The sequence below is a fragment of the Gadus morhua genome, unplaced genomic scaffold (genome assembly GCF_902167405.1).
Source record: "Gadus morhua unplaced genomic scaffold, gadMor3.0, whole genome shotgun sequence".
Classification (NCBI taxonomy): Eukaryota; Metazoa; Chordata; class Actinopteri; order Gadiformes; family Gadidae; genus Gadus; species Gadus morhua.
This window is the reverse complement of record NW_021963952.1, coordinates 89,421-106,303: the sequence shown is the minus strand read 5'-3', so window position 1 is coordinate 106,303 and position 16,883 is coordinate 89,421. Positions and strand designations below refer to the sequence as shown.

The 16,883-nt window shown below is 43.6% G+C and overlaps 1 protein-coding gene and 18 non-coding genes across 19 annotated transcripts; 18 read left to right on the top strand and 1 right to left on the bottom strand.

Annotated features, from left to right (window-relative positions):
• The first annotated feature begins 281 nt into the window (after positions 1-281).
• Positions 282-400, top strand: LOC115538182 (5S ribosomal RNA). Its single transcript, XR_003975142.1, has one exon. It is a non-coding gene; the product is annotated as a 5S ribosomal RNA (ribosomal RNA).
• A 422-nt stretch (positions 401-822) lies between these two features.
• Positions 823-941, top strand: LOC115538181 (5S ribosomal RNA). Its single transcript, XR_003975141.1, has one exon. It is a non-coding gene; the product is annotated as a 5S ribosomal RNA (ribosomal RNA).
• Positions 942-1,363: 422 nt separating this feature from the next.
• Positions 1,364-1,483, top strand: LOC115538119 (5S ribosomal RNA). Its single transcript, XR_003975085.1, has one exon. It is a non-coding gene; the product is annotated as a 5S ribosomal RNA (ribosomal RNA).
• Positions 1,484-1,905: 422 nt separating this feature from the next.
• LOC115538180 (5S ribosomal RNA) lies at positions 1,906-2,024 on the top strand. The gene has a single exon (XR_003975140.1). It is a non-coding gene; the product is annotated as a 5S ribosomal RNA (ribosomal RNA).
• A 421-nt stretch (positions 2,025-2,445) lies between these two features.
• LOC115538157 (5S ribosomal RNA) lies at positions 2,446-2,564 on the top strand. The gene has a single exon (XR_003975122.1). It is a non-coding gene; the product is annotated as a 5S ribosomal RNA (ribosomal RNA).
• Positions 2,565-2,985: 421 nt separating this feature from the next.
• LOC115538105 (5S ribosomal RNA) lies at positions 2,986-3,104 on the top strand. Its single transcript, XR_003975071.1, has one exon. It is a non-coding gene; the product is annotated as a 5S ribosomal RNA (ribosomal RNA).
• Positions 3,105-3,525: 421 nt separating this feature from the next.
• LOC115538103 (5S ribosomal RNA) lies at positions 3,526-3,644 on the top strand. Its single transcript, XR_003975068.1, has one exon. It is a non-coding gene; the product is annotated as a 5S ribosomal RNA (ribosomal RNA).
• A 421-nt stretch (positions 3,645-4,065) lies between these two features.
• On the top strand, positions 4,066-4,184 carry LOC115538093 (5S ribosomal RNA). The gene has a single exon (XR_003975058.1). It is a non-coding gene; the product is annotated as a 5S ribosomal RNA (ribosomal RNA).
• A 411-nt stretch (positions 4,185-4,595) lies between these two features.
• Positions 4,596-4,714, top strand: LOC115538102 (5S ribosomal RNA). The gene has a single exon (XR_003975067.1). It is a non-coding gene; the product is annotated as a 5S ribosomal RNA (ribosomal RNA).
• Positions 4,715-5,135: 421 nt separating this feature from the next.
• Positions 5,136-5,254, top strand: LOC115538092 (5S ribosomal RNA). The gene has a single exon (XR_003975057.1). It is a non-coding gene; the product is annotated as a 5S ribosomal RNA (ribosomal RNA).
• A 421-nt stretch (positions 5,255-5,675) lies between these two features.
• On the top strand, positions 5,676-5,794 carry LOC115538150 (5S ribosomal RNA). The gene has a single exon (XR_003975114.1). It is a non-coding gene; the product is annotated as a 5S ribosomal RNA (ribosomal RNA).
• Positions 5,795-6,215: 421 nt separating this feature from the next.
• LOC115538073 (5S ribosomal RNA) lies at positions 6,216-6,334 on the top strand. Its single transcript, XR_003975039.1, has one exon. It is a non-coding gene; the product is annotated as a 5S ribosomal RNA (ribosomal RNA).
• A 421-nt stretch (positions 6,335-6,755) lies between these two features.
• Positions 6,756-6,874, top strand: LOC115538074 (5S ribosomal RNA). Its single transcript, XR_003975040.1, has one exon. It is a non-coding gene; the product is annotated as a 5S ribosomal RNA (ribosomal RNA).
• A 421-nt stretch (positions 6,875-7,295) lies between these two features.
• LOC115538104 (5S ribosomal RNA) lies at positions 7,296-7,414 on the top strand. The gene has a single exon (XR_003975069.1). It is a non-coding gene; the product is annotated as a 5S ribosomal RNA (ribosomal RNA).
• Positions 7,415-7,835: 421 nt separating this feature from the next.
• Positions 7,836-7,954, top strand: LOC115538156 (5S ribosomal RNA). The gene has a single exon (XR_003975121.1). It is a non-coding gene; the product is annotated as a 5S ribosomal RNA (ribosomal RNA).
• A 421-nt stretch (positions 7,955-8,375) lies between these two features.
• LOC115538179 (5S ribosomal RNA) lies at positions 8,376-8,494 on the top strand. The gene has a single exon (XR_003975139.1). It is a non-coding gene; the product is annotated as a 5S ribosomal RNA (ribosomal RNA).
• Positions 8,495-8,915: 421 nt separating this feature from the next.
• LOC115538091 (5S ribosomal RNA) lies at positions 8,916-9,034 on the top strand. The gene has a single exon (XR_003975056.1). It is a non-coding gene; the product is annotated as a 5S ribosomal RNA (ribosomal RNA).
• A 421-nt stretch (positions 9,035-9,455) lies between these two features.
• Positions 9,456-9,573, top strand: LOC115538140 (5S ribosomal RNA). Its single transcript, XR_003975105.1, has one exon. It is a non-coding gene; the product is annotated as a 5S ribosomal RNA (ribosomal RNA).
• A 1,490-nt stretch (positions 9,574-11,063) lies between these two features.
• LOC115538039 (uncharacterized) lies at positions 11,064-13,331 on the bottom strand. Its single transcript, XM_030349858.1, has 2 exons — positions 12,662-13,331; positions 11,064-11,828 (listed from the first exon to the last, which is right to left on the bottom strand). The coding sequence occupies exons 1-2, from the start codon at positions 12,833-12,835 to the stop codon at positions 11,364-11,366; spliced, it is 639 nt and encodes a 212-aa protein (XP_030205718.1). The 5' UTR covers positions 12,836-13,331; the 3' UTR covers positions 11,064-11,363.
• Between the last annotated feature and the right edge of the window lie 3,552 nt (positions 13,332-16,883).

The following is a 16,883-nucleotide window of genomic DNA, read 5'->3' as shown; positions in this document are numbered from 1 at the left end:
AGTGTAGTGACGTAGCAGAGAGCTGCAATGACGGCGGTCCACCTTAGTCCATCCCAGGTTTTGCAACGCTACGTTTCTTCAAAAGATCACGCAAACGATGACGCCCAAGCAGTGTAATGCATTGCGTTCAAATATGTTGCTCTGAGTCTGGAATAACGTATTCATTCATTCATTATGGATCTAATCATTGTTTCTGTACAAGTCCCGTCTCTGGCCACGGCAGCGCTCTCACTCCTTACGTCCTCCCCCTGTATAAAAGCTAATATGGTCAAGTCTATAATGCTTACGGCCATACCACCTTAGGCACGCCCGATCTCGTCTGATCTCGGAAGCTAAGCAGGGTCGGGCCTGGTTAGTACTTGGATGGGTGACCGCCTGGGAATACCAGGTGCTGTAAGCATTATACTTTTTCAACTCGAGCTCATTGGATGCAATGGCCTACCGTGCGCTGATCTTTAGCGCCCACTGTTTTGGAGAATTTAAGCAACATACAGACTCTGACGACGTCTCCTCAAACTCTATTTGTGAAACATGTGGACAGTGTAGTGACGTAGCAGAGAGCTGCAATGACGGCGGTCCACCTTAGTCCATCCCAGGTTTTGCAACGCTACGTTTCTTCAAAAGATCACGCAAACGATGACGCCCAAGCAGTGTAATGCATTGCGTTCAAATATGTTAGCTCTGAGTCTGGAATAACGTATTCATTCATTCATTATGGATCTAATCATTGTTTCTGTACAAGTCCCGTCTCTGGCCACGGCAGCGCTCTCACTCCTTACGTCCTCCCCCTGTATAAAAGCTAATATGGTCAAGTCTATAATTGCTTACGGCCATACCACCTTAGGCACGCCCGATCTCGTCTGATCTCGGAAGCTAAGCAGGGTCGGGCCTGGTTAGTACTTGGATGGGTGACCGCCTGGGAATACCAGGTGCTGTAAGCATTATACTATTTCAACTCGAGCTCATTGGATGCAATGGCCTACCGTGCGCTGATCTTTAGCGCCCACTGTTTTGGAGAATTTAAGCAACATACAGACTCTGACGACGTCTCCTCAAACTCTATTTGTGAAACATGTGGACAGTGTAGTGACGTAGCAGAGAGCTGCAATGACGGCGGTCCACCTTAGTCCATCCCAGGTTTTGCAACGCTACGTTTCTTCAAAAGATCACGCAAACGATGACGCCCAAGCAGTGTAATGCATTGCGTTCAAATATGTTAGCTCTGAGTCTGGAATAACGTATTCATTCATTCATTATGGATCTAATCATTGTTTCTGTACAAGTCCCGTCTCTGGCCACGGCAGCGCTCTCACTCCTTACGTCCTCCCCCTGTATAAAAGCTAATATGGTCAAGTCTATAAATGCTTACGGCCATACCACCATTAGGCACGCCCGATCTCGTCTGATCTCGGAAGCTAAGCAGGGTCGGGCCTGGTTAGTACTTGGATGGGTGACCGCCTGGGAATACCAGGTGCTGTAAGCATTATACTTTTTCAACTCGAGCTCATTGGATGCAATGGCCTACCGTGCGCTGATCTTTAGCGCCCACTGTTTTGGAGAATTTAAGCAACATACAGACTCTGACGACGTCTCCTCAAACTCTATTTGTGAAACATGTGGACAGTGTAGTGACGTAGCAGAGAGCTGCAATGACGGCGGTCCACCTTAGTCCATCCCAGGTTTTGCAACGCTACGTTTCTTCAAAAGATCACGCAAACGATGACGCCCAAGCAGTGTAATGCATTGCGTTCAAATATGTAACTCTGAGTCTGGAATAACGTATTCATTCATTCATTATGGATCTAATCATTGTTTCTGTACAAGTCCCGTCTCTGGCCACGGCAGCGCTCTCACTCCTTACGTCCTCCCCCTGTATAAAAGCTAATATGGTCAAGTCTATAATATGCTTACGGCCATACCACCTTAGGCACGCCCGATCTCGTCTGATCTCGGAAGCTAAGCAGGGTCGGGCCTGGTTAGTACTTGGATGGGTGACCGCCTGGGAATACCAGGTGCTGTAAGCATTATACTTTTTCAACTCGAGCTCATTGGATGCAATGGCCTACCGTGCGCTGATCTTTAGCGCCCACTGTTTTGGAGAATTTAAGCAACATACAGACTCTGACGACGTCTCCTCAAACTCTATTTGTAAAACATGTGGACAGTGTAGTGACGTAGCAGAGAGCTGCAGTGACGGCGGTCCACCTTAGTCCATCCCAGGTTCTGCAACGCTACGTTTCTTCAAAAGATCACGCAAACGATGACGCCCAAGCAGTGTAATGCATTGCGTTCAAATATGTAACTCTGAGTCTGGAATAACGTATTCATTTATTCATTATGGATCTAATCATTGTTTCTGTACAAGTCCCGTCTCTGGCCACGGCAGCGCTCTCACTCCTTACGTCCTCCTCCTGTATAAAAGCTAATATGGTCAAGTCTATAATTGCTTACGGCCATACCACCTTAGGCACGCCCGAGCTCGTCTGATCTCGGAAGCTAAGCAGGGTCGGGGCTGGTTAGTACTTGGATGGGTGACCGCCTGGGAATACCAGGTGCTGTAAGCATTATACTATTTCAACTCGAGCTCATTGGATGCAATGGCCTACCGTGCGCTGATCTTTAGCGCCCACTGTTTTGGAGAATTTAAGCAACATACAGACTCTGACGACGTCTCCTCAGACTCTATTTGTGAAACATGTGGACAGTGTAGTGACGTAGTAGAGAGCTGCAATGACGGCGGTCCACCTTAGTCCATCCCAGGTTTTGCAACGCTACGTTTCTTCAAAAGATCACGCAAACGATGACGCCCAAGCAGTGTAATGCATTGCGTTCAAATATGTTGCTCTGAGTCTGGAATAACGTATTCATTCATTCATTATGGATCTAATCATTGTTTCTGTACAAGTCCCGTCTCTGGCCACGGCAGCGCTCTCACTCCTTACGTCCTCCCCCTGTATAAAAGCTAATATGGTCAAGTCTATAATTGCTCACGGCCATACCACCTTAGGCACGCCCGATCTCGTCTGATCTCGGAAGCTAAGCAGGGTCGGGCCTGGTTAGTACTTGGATGGGTGACCGCCTGGGAATACCAGGTGCCGTAAGCATTACACTTTTTCAACTCGAGCTCATTGGATGCAATGGCCTACCGTGCGCTGATCTTTAGCGCCCACTGTTTTGGAGAATTTAAGCAACATATAGACTCTGACGACGTCTCCTCAAACTCTATTTGTGAAACATGTGGACAGTGTAGTGACGTAGCAGAGAGCTGCAATGACGGCGGTCCACCTTAGTCCATCCCAGGTTTTGCAACGCTACGTTTCTTCAAAAGATCACGCAAACGATGACGCCCAAGCAGTGTAATGCATTGCGTTCAAATATGTTGCTCTGTGTCTGGAATAACGTATTCATTCATTCATTATGGATCTAATCATTGTTTCTGTACAAGTCCCGTCTCTGGCCACGGCAGCGCTCTCACTCCTTACGTCCTCCCCCTGTATAAAAGCTAATATGGTCAAGTCTATAATTGCTTACGGCCATACCACCTTAGGCACGCCCGATCTCGTCTGATCTCGGAAGCTAAGCAGGGTCGGGCCTGGTTAGTACTTGGATGGGTGACCGCCTGGGAATACCAGGTGCTGTAAGTATTATACTTTTTCAACTCGAGCTCATTGGATGCAATGGCCTACCGTGCGCTGATCTTTAGCGCCCACTGTTTTGGAGAATTTAAGCAACATACAGACTCTGACGACGTCTCCTCAAACTCTATTTGTGAAACATGTGGACAGTGTAGTGACGTAGCAGAGAGCTGCAATGACGGCGGTCCACCTTAGTCCATCCCAGGTTCTGCAACGCTACGTTTCTTCAAAAGATCACGCAAACGATGACGCCCAAGCAGTGTAATGCATTGCGTTCAAATATGTAACTCTGAGTCTGGAATAACGTATTCATTCATTCATTATGGATCTAATCATTGTTTCTGTACAAGTCCCGTCTCTGGCCACGGCAGCGCTCTCGCTCCTTACGTCCTCCCCCTGTATAAAAGCTTATATGGTCTAGTCTATAAATGCTTACGGCCATACCACCATAGGCACGCCCGATCTCGTCTGATCTCGGAAGCTAAGCAGGGTCGGGCCTGGTTAGTACTTGGATGGGTGACCGCCTGGGAATACCAGGTGCTGTAAGCATTATACTTTTTCAACTCGAGCTCATTGGATGCAATGCGCTGAACTTTAGCGCCCACTGTTTTGGAGAATTTAAGCAACATACAGACTCTGACGACGTCTCCTCAAACTCTATTTGTGAAACATGTGGACCGTGTAGTGACGTAGCAGAGAGCTGCAATGACGGCGGTCCACCTTAGTCCATCCCAGGTTTTGCAACGCTACGTTTCTTCAAAAGATCACGCAAACGATGACGCCCAAGCAGTGTAATGCATTGCGTTCAAATATGTTGCTCTGTGTCTGGAATAACGTATTCATTCATTCATTATGGATCTAATCATTGTTTCTGTACATGTCCCGTCTCTGGCCACGGCAGCGCTCTCACTCCTTACGTCCTCCCCCTGTATAAAAGCTAATATGGTCAAGTCTATAATTGCTTACGGCCATACCACCTTAGGCACGCCCGATCTCGTCTGATCTCGGAAGCTAAGCAGGGTCGGGCCTGGTTAGTACTTGGATGGGTGACCGCCTGGGAATACCAGGTGCTGTAAGTATTATACTTTTTCAACTCGAGCTCATTGGATGCAATGGCCTACCGTGCGCTGATCTTTAGCGCCCACTGTTTTGGAGAATTTAAGCAACATACAGACTCTGACGACGTCTCCTCAAACTCTATTTGTGAAACATGTGGACAGTGTAGTGACGTAGCAGAGAGCTGCAATGACGGCGGTCCACCTTAGTCCATCCCAGGTTCTGCAACGCTACGTTTCTTCAAAAGATCACGCAAACGATGACGCCCAAGCAGTGTAATGCATTGCGTTCAAATATGTAACTCTGAGTCTGGAATAACGTATTCATTCATTCATTATGGATCTAATCATTGTTTCTGTACAAGTCCCGTCTCTGGCCACGGCAGCGCTCTCGCTCCTTACGTCCTCCCCCTGTATAAAAGCTTATATGGTCTAGTCTATAAATGCTTACGGCCATACCACCATAGGCACGCCCGATCTCGTCTGATCTCGGAAGCTAAGCAGGGTCGGGCCTGGTTAGTACTTGGATGGGTGACCGCCTGGGAATACCAGGTGCTGTAAGCATTAGACTTTTTCAACTCGAGCTCATTGGATGCAATGGCCTACCGTGCGCTGATCTTTAGCGCCCACTGTTTTGGAGAATTTAAGCAACATACAGACTCTGACGACGTCTCATCAAGCTCTATTTGTGAAACATGTGGACAGTGTAGTGACGTAGCAGAGAGCTGCAATGACGGCGGTCCACCTTTGTCCATCCCAGGTTTTGCAACGCTACGTTTCTTCTAAAGATCACGCAAACGATGACGCCAAAGCAGTGTAATGCATTGCGTTCAAATATGTAACTCTGAGTCTGGAATAACGTATTCATTCATTCATTATGGATCTAATCATTGTTTCTGTACAAGTCCCGTCGCTGGCCACGGCAGCGCTCTCACTCCTTACGTCCTCCCCCTGTATAAAAGCTAATATGGTCAAGCCTATATTTGCTTACGGCCATACCAACTTAGGCACGCACGATCTCGTCTGATCTCGGAAGCTAAGCAGGGTCGGGCCTGGTTAGTACTTGGATGGGTGACCGCCTGGGAATACCAGGTGCTGTAAGCATTATACTTTTTCAACTCGAGCTCATTGGATGCAATGGCCTACCGTGCGCTGATCTTTAGCGCCCACTGTTTTGGAGAATTTAAGCAACATATAGACTCTGACGACGTCTCCTCAAACTCTATTTGTGAAACATGTGGACAGTGTAGTGACGTAGCAGAGAGCTGCAATGACGGCGGTCCACCTTAGTCCATCCCAGGTATTGCAACGCTACGTTTCTTCAAAAGATCACGCAAACGATGACGCCCAAGCAGTGTAATGCATTGCGTTCAAATATGTAACTCTGAGTCTGGAATAACGTATTCATTCATTCATTATGGATCTAATCATTGTTTCTGTACAAGTCCCGTCCCTGGCCACGGCAGCGCTCTCACTCTTTACGTCCTCCTCCTGTATAAAAGCTAATATGGTCAAGTCTATAAATGCTTACGGCCATACCACCTTGGGCACGCCTGATCTCGTCTGATCTCGGAAGCAAAGCAGGGTCGGGCCTGGTTAGTACTTGGATGGGTGACCGCCTGGGAATACCAGGTGCTGTAAGCATTATACTTTTTCAACTCGAGCTCATTCGATGCAATGGCCTACCGTGCGCTGATCTTTAGCGCCCACTGTTTTGGAGAATTTAAGCAACATATAGACTCTGACGACGTCTCCTCAAACTCTATTTGTGAAACATGTGGACAGTGTAGTGACGTAGCAGAGAGCTGCAATGACGGCGGTCCACCTTAGTCCATCCCAGGTTTTGCAACGCTACGTTTCTTCAAAAGATCACGCAAACGATGACGCCCAAGCAGTGTAATGCATTGCGTTCAAATATGTAACTCTGAGTCTGGAATAACGTATTCATTTATTCATTATGGATCTAATCATTGTTTCTGTACAAGTCCCGTCTCTGGCCACGGCAGCGCTCTCACTCCTTACGTCCTCCTCCTGTATAAAAGCTAATATGGTCAAGTCTATAAATGCTTACGGCCATACCACCTTGGGCACGCCCGATCTCATCTGATCTCAGAAGTTAAGCAGGGTCGGGCCTGGTTAGTACTTGGATGGGTGACCGCCTGGGAATACCAGGTGCTGTAAGCATCATACTATTTCAACTCGAGCTCATTGGATGCAATGGCCTACCGTGCGCTGATCTTTAGCGCCCACTGTTTTGGAGAATTTAAGCAACATACAGACTCTGACGACGTCTCCTCAAACTCTATTTGTGAAACATGTGGACAGTGTAGTGATGTAGCAGAGAGCTGCAATGACGGCGGTCCACCTTAGTCCATCCCAGGTTTTGCAACGCTACGTTTCTTCAAAAGATCACGCAAACGATGACGCCCAAGCAGTGTAATGCATTGCGTTCAAATATGTAACTCTGAGTCTGGAATAACGTATTCATTCATTCATTATGGATCTAATCATTGTTTCTGTACAAGTCCCGTCTCTGGCCACGGCAGCGCTCTCACTCCTTACGTCCTCCCCCTGTATAAAAGCTAATATGGTCAAGCTTATATATGCTTACGGCCATACCACCTTAGGCACGCCTGATCTCGTCTGATCTCGGAAGCTAAGCAGGGTCGGGCCTGGTTAGTACTTGGATGGGTGACCGCCTGGGAATACCTGGTGCTGTAAGCATTATACTTTTTCAACTCGAGCTCATTGGATGCAATGGCCTACCGTGCGCTGATCTTTAGCGCCCACTGTTTTGGAGAATTTAAGCAACATACAGACTCTGACGACGTCTCCTCAAACTCTATTTGTAAAACATGTGGACAGTGTAGTGACGTAGCAGAGAGCTGCAGTGACGGCGGTCCACCTTAGTCCATCCCAGGTTCTGCAACGCTACGTTTCTTCAAAAGATCACGCAAACGATGACGCCCAAGCAGTGTAATGCATTGCGTTCAAATATGTAACTCTGAGTCTGGAATAACGTATTCATTTATTCATTATGGATCTAATCATTGTTTCTGTACAAGTCCCGTCTCTGGCCACGGCAGCGCTCTCACTCCTTACGTCCTCCTCCTGTATAAAAGCTAATATGGTCAAGTCTATAATTGCTTACGGCCATACCACCTTAGGCACGCCCGAGCTCGTCTGATCTCGGAAGCTAAGCAGGGTCGGGGCTGGTTAGTACTTGGATGGGTGACCGCCTGGGAATACCAGGTGCTGTAAGCATTATACTATTTCAACTCGAGCTCATTGGATGCAATGGCCTACCGTGCGCTGATCTTTAGCGCCCACTGTTTTGGAGAATTTAAGCAACATACAGACTCTGACGACGTCTCCTCAGACTCTATTTGTGAAACATGTGGACAGTGTAGTGACGTAGTAGAGAGCTGCAATGACGGCGGTCCACCTTAGTCCATCCCAGGTTTTGCAACGCTACGTTTCTTCAAAAGATCACGCAAACGATGACGCCCAAGCAGTGTAATGCATTGCGTTCAAATATGTTGCTCTGAGTCTGGAATAACGTATTCATTCATTCATTATGGATCTAATCATTGTTTCTGTACAAGTCCCGTCTCTGGCCACGGCAGCGCTCTCACTCCTTACGTCCTCCCCCTGTATAAAAGCTAATATGGTCACGTCTATAATTGCTTACGGCCATACCACCTTAGGCACGCCCGATCTCGTCTGATCTCGGAAGCTAAGCAGGGTCGGGCCTGGTTAGTACTTGGATGGGTGACCGCCTGGGAATACCAGGTGCTGTAAGCATTATACTATTTCAACTCGAGCTCATTGGATGCAATGGCCTACCGTGCGCTGATCTTTAGGGCCCACTGTTTTGGAGAATTTAAGCAACATACAGACTCTGACGACGTCTCCTCAAACTCTATTTGTGAAACATGTGGACAGTGTAGTTACGTAGTAGAGAGCTGCAATGACGGCGGTCCACCTTAGTCCATCCCAGGTTTTGCAACGCTACGTTTCTTCAAAAGATCACGCAAACGATGACGCCCAAGCAGTGTAATGCATTGCGTTCAAATATGTTGCTCTGAGTCTGGAATAACGTATTCATTCATTCATTATGGATCTAATCATTGTTTCTGTACAAGTCCCGTCTCTGGCCACGGCAGCGCTCTCACTCCTTACGTCCTCCCCCTGTATAAAAGCTTACATGGTCAAGTCTATAAATGCTTACGGCCATACCACCATAGGCACGCCCGATCTCGTCTGATCTCGGAAGCTAAGCAGGGTCGGGCCTGGTTAGTACTTGGATGGGTGACCGCCTGGGAATACCAGGTGCTGTAAGCATTATACTTTTTCAACTCGAGCTCATTGGATGCAATGGCCTACCGTGCGCTGATCTTTAGCGCCCACTGTTTTGGAGAATTTAAGCAACATACAGACTCTGACGACGTCTCCTCAAACTCTATTTGTGAAACATGTGGACCGTGTAGTGACGTAGCAGAGAGCTGCAATGACGGCGGTCCACCTTAGTCCATCCCAGGTTTTGCAACGCTACGTTTCTTCAAAAGATCACGCAAACGATGACGCCCAAGCAGTGTAATGCATTGCGTTCAAATATGTTGCTCTGAGTCTGGAATAACGTATTCATTCATTCATTATGGATCTAATCATTGTTTCTGTACAAGTCCCGTCTCTGGCCACGGCAGCGCTCTCACTCCTTACGTCGTCCCCCTGTATAAAAGCTAATATGGTCAAGTCTATAATTGCTTACGGCCATACCACCTTAGGCACGCCCGATCTCGTCTGATCTCGGAAGCTAAGCAGGGTCGGGCCTGGTTAGTACTTGGATGGTGACCGCCTGGGAATACCAGGTGCTGTAAGCATTATACTATTTCAACTCGAGCTCATTGGATGCAATGGCCTACCGTGCGCTGATCTTTAGCGCCCACTGTTTTGGAGAATTTAAGCAACATACAGACTCTGACGACGTCTCCTCAAACTCTATTTGTGAAACATGTGGACAGTGTAGTGACGTAGTAGAGAGCTGCAATGACGGCGGTCGGTAACACTTTAGTTTGATAGTCCACTGTTGACACTCAACAAGCCATCAGTAGATATTCAGTTGCATGTCAACTGTGAATGAGTTGACATTCAACTGAACTATCTCAACTGATAAGCAACATGTATTCAACTAACTGTAAGGTAACTATAAGTTGCACTATTAGTAGATGGTTAGTTGATATTTGACAGAGCTTGTTCAACAGATAAGAAACATGGATTCAACTAACTGTCTGTTAACTATAAGTTGCGCCATTAGTAGATGTTGTTTTGTACACGTAGCATGCATTCAACTAACTGTCAGTTAACTATTAGTTGCATTATTAGTAGATGGTTAGTTGATAATCAACAAAGCTTTCAACAGATAAGAAACAAGCATTCAACTAACTAAGTTAACTACATGTTGCACTATTAGCTGGTGTTTAGTTGATATTCAACAGTGAGTTAGTTGATACTCTACAGAGCTTGTCAACAAATATGTAACATGCATTCAACTAAGTGTTAGTTAACTATAGTATATTTTTATTTCGTTCATTTATTTTTACAAAAACAGTCTGCAACAGACATTGTGCTTTTTACTACATGTTCTTTACAAATATTCAACTATCAGTTGAGTGTCAACTTCTAGTAAGTTGACTATCAACTGCTGTTATTAACCAATTCTCAACTTACGTTTCATATGGATCAACTTTCCTCCACTCACAAGGAACACATCTAATGAATGAACATTCAACCCTGTTGATCATATATGTTCATTGTAAAATAAAGATGAGAATATTTTATCAATCAATAGGCACCCTGTGTAGGTGACAACCTGTTCATTGTCATATGACTGTCGACAAACTATCAGTCAATATTCAACTAAGCATTAGTAGAGAGGTCTTAGGACTGTCAAATTAAAGTGAAAACAGTTTAGTGTCTACACACTATTAACAGAGCAAAACAGAGAAAATAGTTGACTATCAGTTGATTCTCAACAAACTATCAGTCGATATTCAATTAAGCATAAGTAGACAGATCTTAGGACTGTCAAATTAAAGTGAAAACAGTTTAGTGTGTGCAAACTATTAACAGAGCAAAACAGAGAAAATAGTTGATTCTCAACTAACTATCAGTCGATATTCAATTAAGCATTAGTAGACAGGTCTTAGGACTGTCAAATTAAAGTGAAAACAGTTTAGTGTCTACACACTATTAACAGAGCAAAACAGAGAAAATAGTTGACTATCAGTTGATTCTCAACAAACTATCAGTCGATATTCAACCAAGTATTAGTAGAGAGGTCTTAGGACTGTCAAATTAAAGTGAAAACAGATGAGAACAGTAGACAAACTACAAACTAGTAACTGTACAAAATAGAGACACGTTTTGCTCAACTGATCAGTAACACTGGATGACCGCAAAGTGAAATAAACAACTTTATTATTAAAAAAAAAACTAAACTTTAACAGAACTCTTTTTACAAAGGAAGAGTTTGAAGAGTCAAAAGAACCAAGAATACTATAAACCGTTTGAACATATACAACAAAAACTTTTCTTTTAAAAATAAATTAAAACACTCCCCTTTCTCCTCTGTCCATTTCAGCTTATTTTGATCAATGCCAAGCTCTGCTTCCTATGTCTGATAGGAGCGCCTTATGTCCTTGACAAGCCTGCCAAGGTCACCTTCTGAATTTTTCCTCGCTAACCAGTAGGTCCACTCAATAAAGCAGAGCTGCTCTTTCAAGGCCTTCTCCGACCGATTCCCCCGCATTCTCCAAATTTCCTTTTTATAGGTCTTCCACGCTCTCTCGAGGTTCTGGATATGGAGTCCTGTCTGAGGGTCAACATAATGTTGGCTGTGGTTCACCCTGACATGCCTGTAGCCCTCTGTGGCGAGACCGGCATACGCTCTCCACTCATCACCTACGACGAGACTGTGACGCTTCACATGCTTTTTGATGATAGGAACAAGGGTCTCCTTATTTCGTCTCTGCACGAGGCGAAGAATAGGACGCCTGTCAGACCGTTTGATTTGGAGCATTCTAAAGACCCATGTCCTTTTTCTCCTCCAGCTGTTCCCGAAGCGCCCTCTTCCGTACTGCCAAAACACAATATAAATGTTGTAAAATAAATAATACCCTACAGTCCAACATATACATAATCAATGTTATATTACTGCCAGTGAGAAGTAGGATGATTATGCTAATTTTCAAATGATATAAATAATGGAGTAATATAAAAACTTTTGTTTTTTTAAGTTTGGAATGCATATTATTATTAGTATGTGTTGTTGCATGTCAACAGTGAATGAGTTGATAACTCTTTCATGCATTGAACTACCTGACAGTTACCTAGAAGTTGCATGATTACCTTGATATGATATAGCATACGGTCTAATTTTATTTCTTATTTCAACTTGCTCTACCTGAAAAAACTATAATGTTGCCCATGTTTTCTTAAGGCATAGATTGGTTATAGCAAATAGTATCAAAACACTCCTCGGCGTGTTCCATACTTCTTGAAAGATGCATACAGCACACAAGTCATGACCTTGTAACTTTTCATCGGCCCCTCCAATATGCCGATTTGCATGTGAATACAGTACATAGTGCTATTTATTTGATTGCATTAACATCATCAAGTACTTAAATTAATATTTTTTTTCAAGTGTGGTTAAAACCATTCCAGGGAAAATATTTTCAATGGTGAGGCTTTAAATACAAATTCCGAAAATTCAGAATTTATGTTCATAGAGCCAAACTTCCACAATAATTAATCTAAAAGTAAAGCTTAAAGATTTCTCTTGAAGACAATTGATATTTCAACATTAATTTTATGATAAAATCCAAAACAAGAACTGAGGAAAGATCAGGTTTTTGATGAGTTGAAATTGAATGACCCCATATTTAGTGAATTATATTACAAATATACCTTGCGCTTATGGCAGAACTTGCTCTCGTCAATGTGGACGATAGCGTTGACTCCACCGATTTTCTGGCCTTTTTCTTTCCTGTGCCTTTTAAGGCTTTTTAGGCAAATTCTTCGCAGTTTTTTAGACATCATTGAGAGTGTTGCAGTGCTTTTAGTGATGCCATCCTGAAGCATGTCTACCTGCCGTAGCTGCAAACCCTGTGCAAATCTACAAAGAAAACAAAGATTGAATCAGAACTGTTTACATAAACAAAGAAAATATGTGCTTGTTTGATCAATCCGTAAGTCTACTTTTGTCACAAAGCTTTTTCTACTGAAAAACTACTGTTGCAACTTGCAACTATAGTTTCAGCTTAAATTGTACAAACATTTCACACTCTGAACCTAGAGCTGTAATCTGTGAAATACTGGAGTTGGAGAAAACCTAAAATGATTACCTGTGAATGTACATCCATGTGAAGAGACTACAGTGTGAGTTTGAGAAAAGAGACTTGGTCCTTACACTTCTCCTCAAACGTCCACATCTTTTACGACGGCACTCCCTGAAAATTGCAAACAAATTGGAAATTTAAATGATGTCTATAAGTTTGACATATACATACATACATTGTCTACAAACTGCTCAGCCTAAAACATTGTGGCAATGTAAATAACCCTTATTGATGATCATGTCATAAATGATAACTTGATCAAATAGATATCTTAAAACTTAAACTAGCTTGATACTACATATCAAGCTACATGCTTCCGGCTATTCGCTGTGTACAAGCTTATTCATCATTTCAATCATGCATTACAAAGGGGTAGGATTAAGTGTATAGTTCTTCCTACTTGTTTCAGGCATATCAATTAAATATATCTATTTATTTTATTTTATTTTTTTTTGTGAATTGATTTGAACATAATTTTTGTCTATTGTATTTTCATTCTTTTCATTTTGTTTTGTTTTTTTTGATATGTCTGAAATAATAACATTGAATCAATCAAACCATTCATTAGCATTTGATCCATTACTTACATATATTACATTCAAATGGGAATTGTTAATAAGGGCTACCATACAAATATTTCAATATTAGCATTTGTTTTTTTGGGGCGGTGTCACGTTAAAATTGTACCGGGGGCGAAAATTGTACCGGCCTACGTCATCACAACAGATTACGTAAGGGGTTGTCCGTTGCCAGGCAGGTTTCAATTGCGCTCATGTTGCCGAAGACGAAATAATATAATACCGATAACGGATCGCGCTAGATAACACTTGTTTTTACTTTATATTTGTATTGCATTTAATTGTTTAATCGAATTTAGCTAGTAAACTGAGTGTTTAATGTGTTCATAGTCTAGCTAGCTTGTGTTAATTTAATTTCCTTAATTAAATTTAGAGAATAGATTATAGGTAATAGATAGATAATAGATAGAGAGATAGGTAGATAGGTGAGCAGGCATTTACTAACTGTTTTTTATTAGGGGTCCAAGCCAACAGGTTGGATCCCTATTGTTTTTGTAATGATTTTTATTATTAGGGGTCCAAGCCAACAGGTTGGATCCCTATTGTTTTTGTAAGGATTTTTAGGGGTCCAAGCCAACAGGTTGGATCCCTATTGTTTTTGTAAGGATTTTTCTTATTAGGGGTCCAAGCCAACAGGTTGGATCCCTATTGTTTTTGTAAGGATTTTTAGGGGTCCAAGCCAACAGGTTGGATCCCTATTGTTTTTGTAAGGATTTTTCTTATTATTCCAGCAGCTAAAAGTGGTACTACAGCCCAAACCGTAAATGGTGCACGCACGCCAATTACATGACTAGATCCAGGTCCGTGAGGTGACGGCAGACGACAAAAACCAGACACGCCGGCCACTAGGTGGCGCTATACCAAGGAATACGCGTTTGGGGCTATAACTCCCACACCGAAACTCCCACATTAAAAAACTTGTACACACAGATGCACTGGAGTCTGCTGCATCTTTTGGCCTAGGCCACGCCCATTTGCGTCTAGAATTTTTTTTCGCAAAATCGCGAAAACCGTAAAACTGTTTTTTCGCTACTCCTCCCACATTTCTCGCCCGATCAACACCAAACTTTGCGAACAACATCGTCAGACGCACACGCAAAGAATGCATGAAAAACACTTTTTTGATCCGTCCTTCGACGACGAAACGGTAGCGTTTTGAATATTGGTTTATTAGCTAAATTAGACGTGGAATATCAAAAATCCAAAGAAATCCAAAATTAGACATCGGATCGAGTCCACATTTTACACACATGTTGGTGCTAACCTTTATGTCGTTCGATAAAAATTTCGGAAAATTTCGCCATTAGGGGGCGCAATAAACGAGGAAATTGTATATCTTCTACAAAATTTCGCCGCGAAAACGCCACACTGACTTCTCGCTACTCCTACCACAGTCAAATCCTTTGTATCCACAGGTTCAGGGTAGCGTTTTGAACACATGCTTCGCTTTGTGCCGGCGAAACGCACATTTCTTGTCGCGTTGTGCCGGCGAAATGCACACTTCTTGGACCCCTGCATAACTGCTTGCAGTTCTAGTTATTAGGGGTCCAAGCCAACAGGTTGGATCCCTATTGTTTTTGTAAGGATTTTTAGGGGTCCAAGCCAACAGGTTGGATCCCTATTGTTTTTGTAAGGATTATTATTAGGGGTCCAAGCCAACAGGTTGGATCCCTATTGTTTTTGTAGTGTTTATTAGGGGTCCAAGCCAACAGGTTGGATCCCTATTGTTTTTGTAGTGTTTGTTATTATTCCCCCGTAGAAGTGGGACCACAGCCCAAACCGTAAATGGTGCACACAAGCCAATTGCATGACTAGATCCAGGTACGTGAGATGACGGCAGACGACCAAATCCAGACATGCCGGCCACTAGGTGGCGCTATACCAAGGAATACGCGTTTGGGGCTATAACTCCCACACCGAACCTCCCACAGTCAAAAACTTGTACCCACTTATTCACTGGAGTCTGCTGCATCTTTTGGCATAGGCCACGCCCATTTGCGTCTAGAATTTTTTTTCGCAAAATCGCGAAAACCGCAAAACTGTATTTTCGCTACTCCTCACACATTTCTTGACCAATCGACACCAAACTTTGCACACGACATCTTCAGACGCACACGCAAAGAATTCCTGCATTACTTTTTTGATCCGACCTTCGACGACGAAACGGTTGCGTTTTGAATTTTGGTTTATTAGCTAAATTAGACGTGGAAAATCCAAAATCCCAAAAAAATCAAAATTACACATCGGATCGACTCCAAATTTTACACACATGTTGGTGCTAACCTTACTGTCGTACGACAAAAACTTCGGAAAATTTCGCCATTAGGGGGCGCCATAAACGAGGAAATTGTATATCTTCTACAAAATTTCGCCGCGAAAACGCTACACTGACTTCTCGCTACTCCTACCACAGTCAAATCCTTTGTATCCACAGGTTCAGGGTAGCGTTTTGAACACATGCTTCGCGTTGTGCCGGCGAAACGCACATTTCTTGTCGCGTTGTGCCGGCGAAATGCACACTTCTTGGACCCCTGCATAACTGCTTGCAGTTCTAGTTATTCTTATACTTCCTACCAAGAAAGTGGTACCACAGCCCAGACCGTAAATGGTGCCGACATGCCAATTGCATGACTAGATCCAGGTCCGTGAAGACTATTCAGACGACAAAATCCAGACACGCCGGCCACTAGGTGGCGCTATACCAAGGAATACGCGTTTGGGGCTATAACTCCCACACCAAACCTCCCACAGTCAAAAACTTGTACACACATATTCACTGGAGTCTGCTGCATCTTTTGGCATAGGCCACGCCCATTTGCGTCTGGAATTTTTTTTCGCAAAATCGCGAAAACCGCAAAACTGTATTTTCGCTACTCCTCCCACATTTCTTGACCAATCGACACCAAACTTTGTACACGTCATCTTCAGACACACACGCAAAGAATGCATGAAAACACTTTTTTGATCCGACCTTCGACGACGAAACGGTAGCGTTTTGAATATTGGTTTATTAGCTAAATTAGACGTGGAATAGCAAAAATCCAAAGAAATCCAAAATGAGACATCGGATCGAGTCCAAATTTTACACACATGTTGGTGCTAACCTTAATGTCGTTCTAGAAAAAATTCGGAAAATTTCGCCATTAGGGGGCGCAATAAACGAGGAAATTGTATATCTTCTAATTGGCAGAAGGAATGTTCTTCAAACTCAAG

What these genes read in the sequence shown, in the direction of transcription:
- LOC115538039 (XM_030349858.1), bottom strand. Translation starts at nt 12,835, where the DNA reads ATGCTTCAGGATGGCATCACTAAAAGCACTGCAACACTCTCAATGATG. An exon ending in AGTTCTGCCATAAGCGCAAG is followed by an intron (nt 11,829 to 12,661) that starts GTATATTTGTAA and finishes GTGTTTTGGCAG; the next exon opens with TACGGAAGAGGGCGCTTCGG.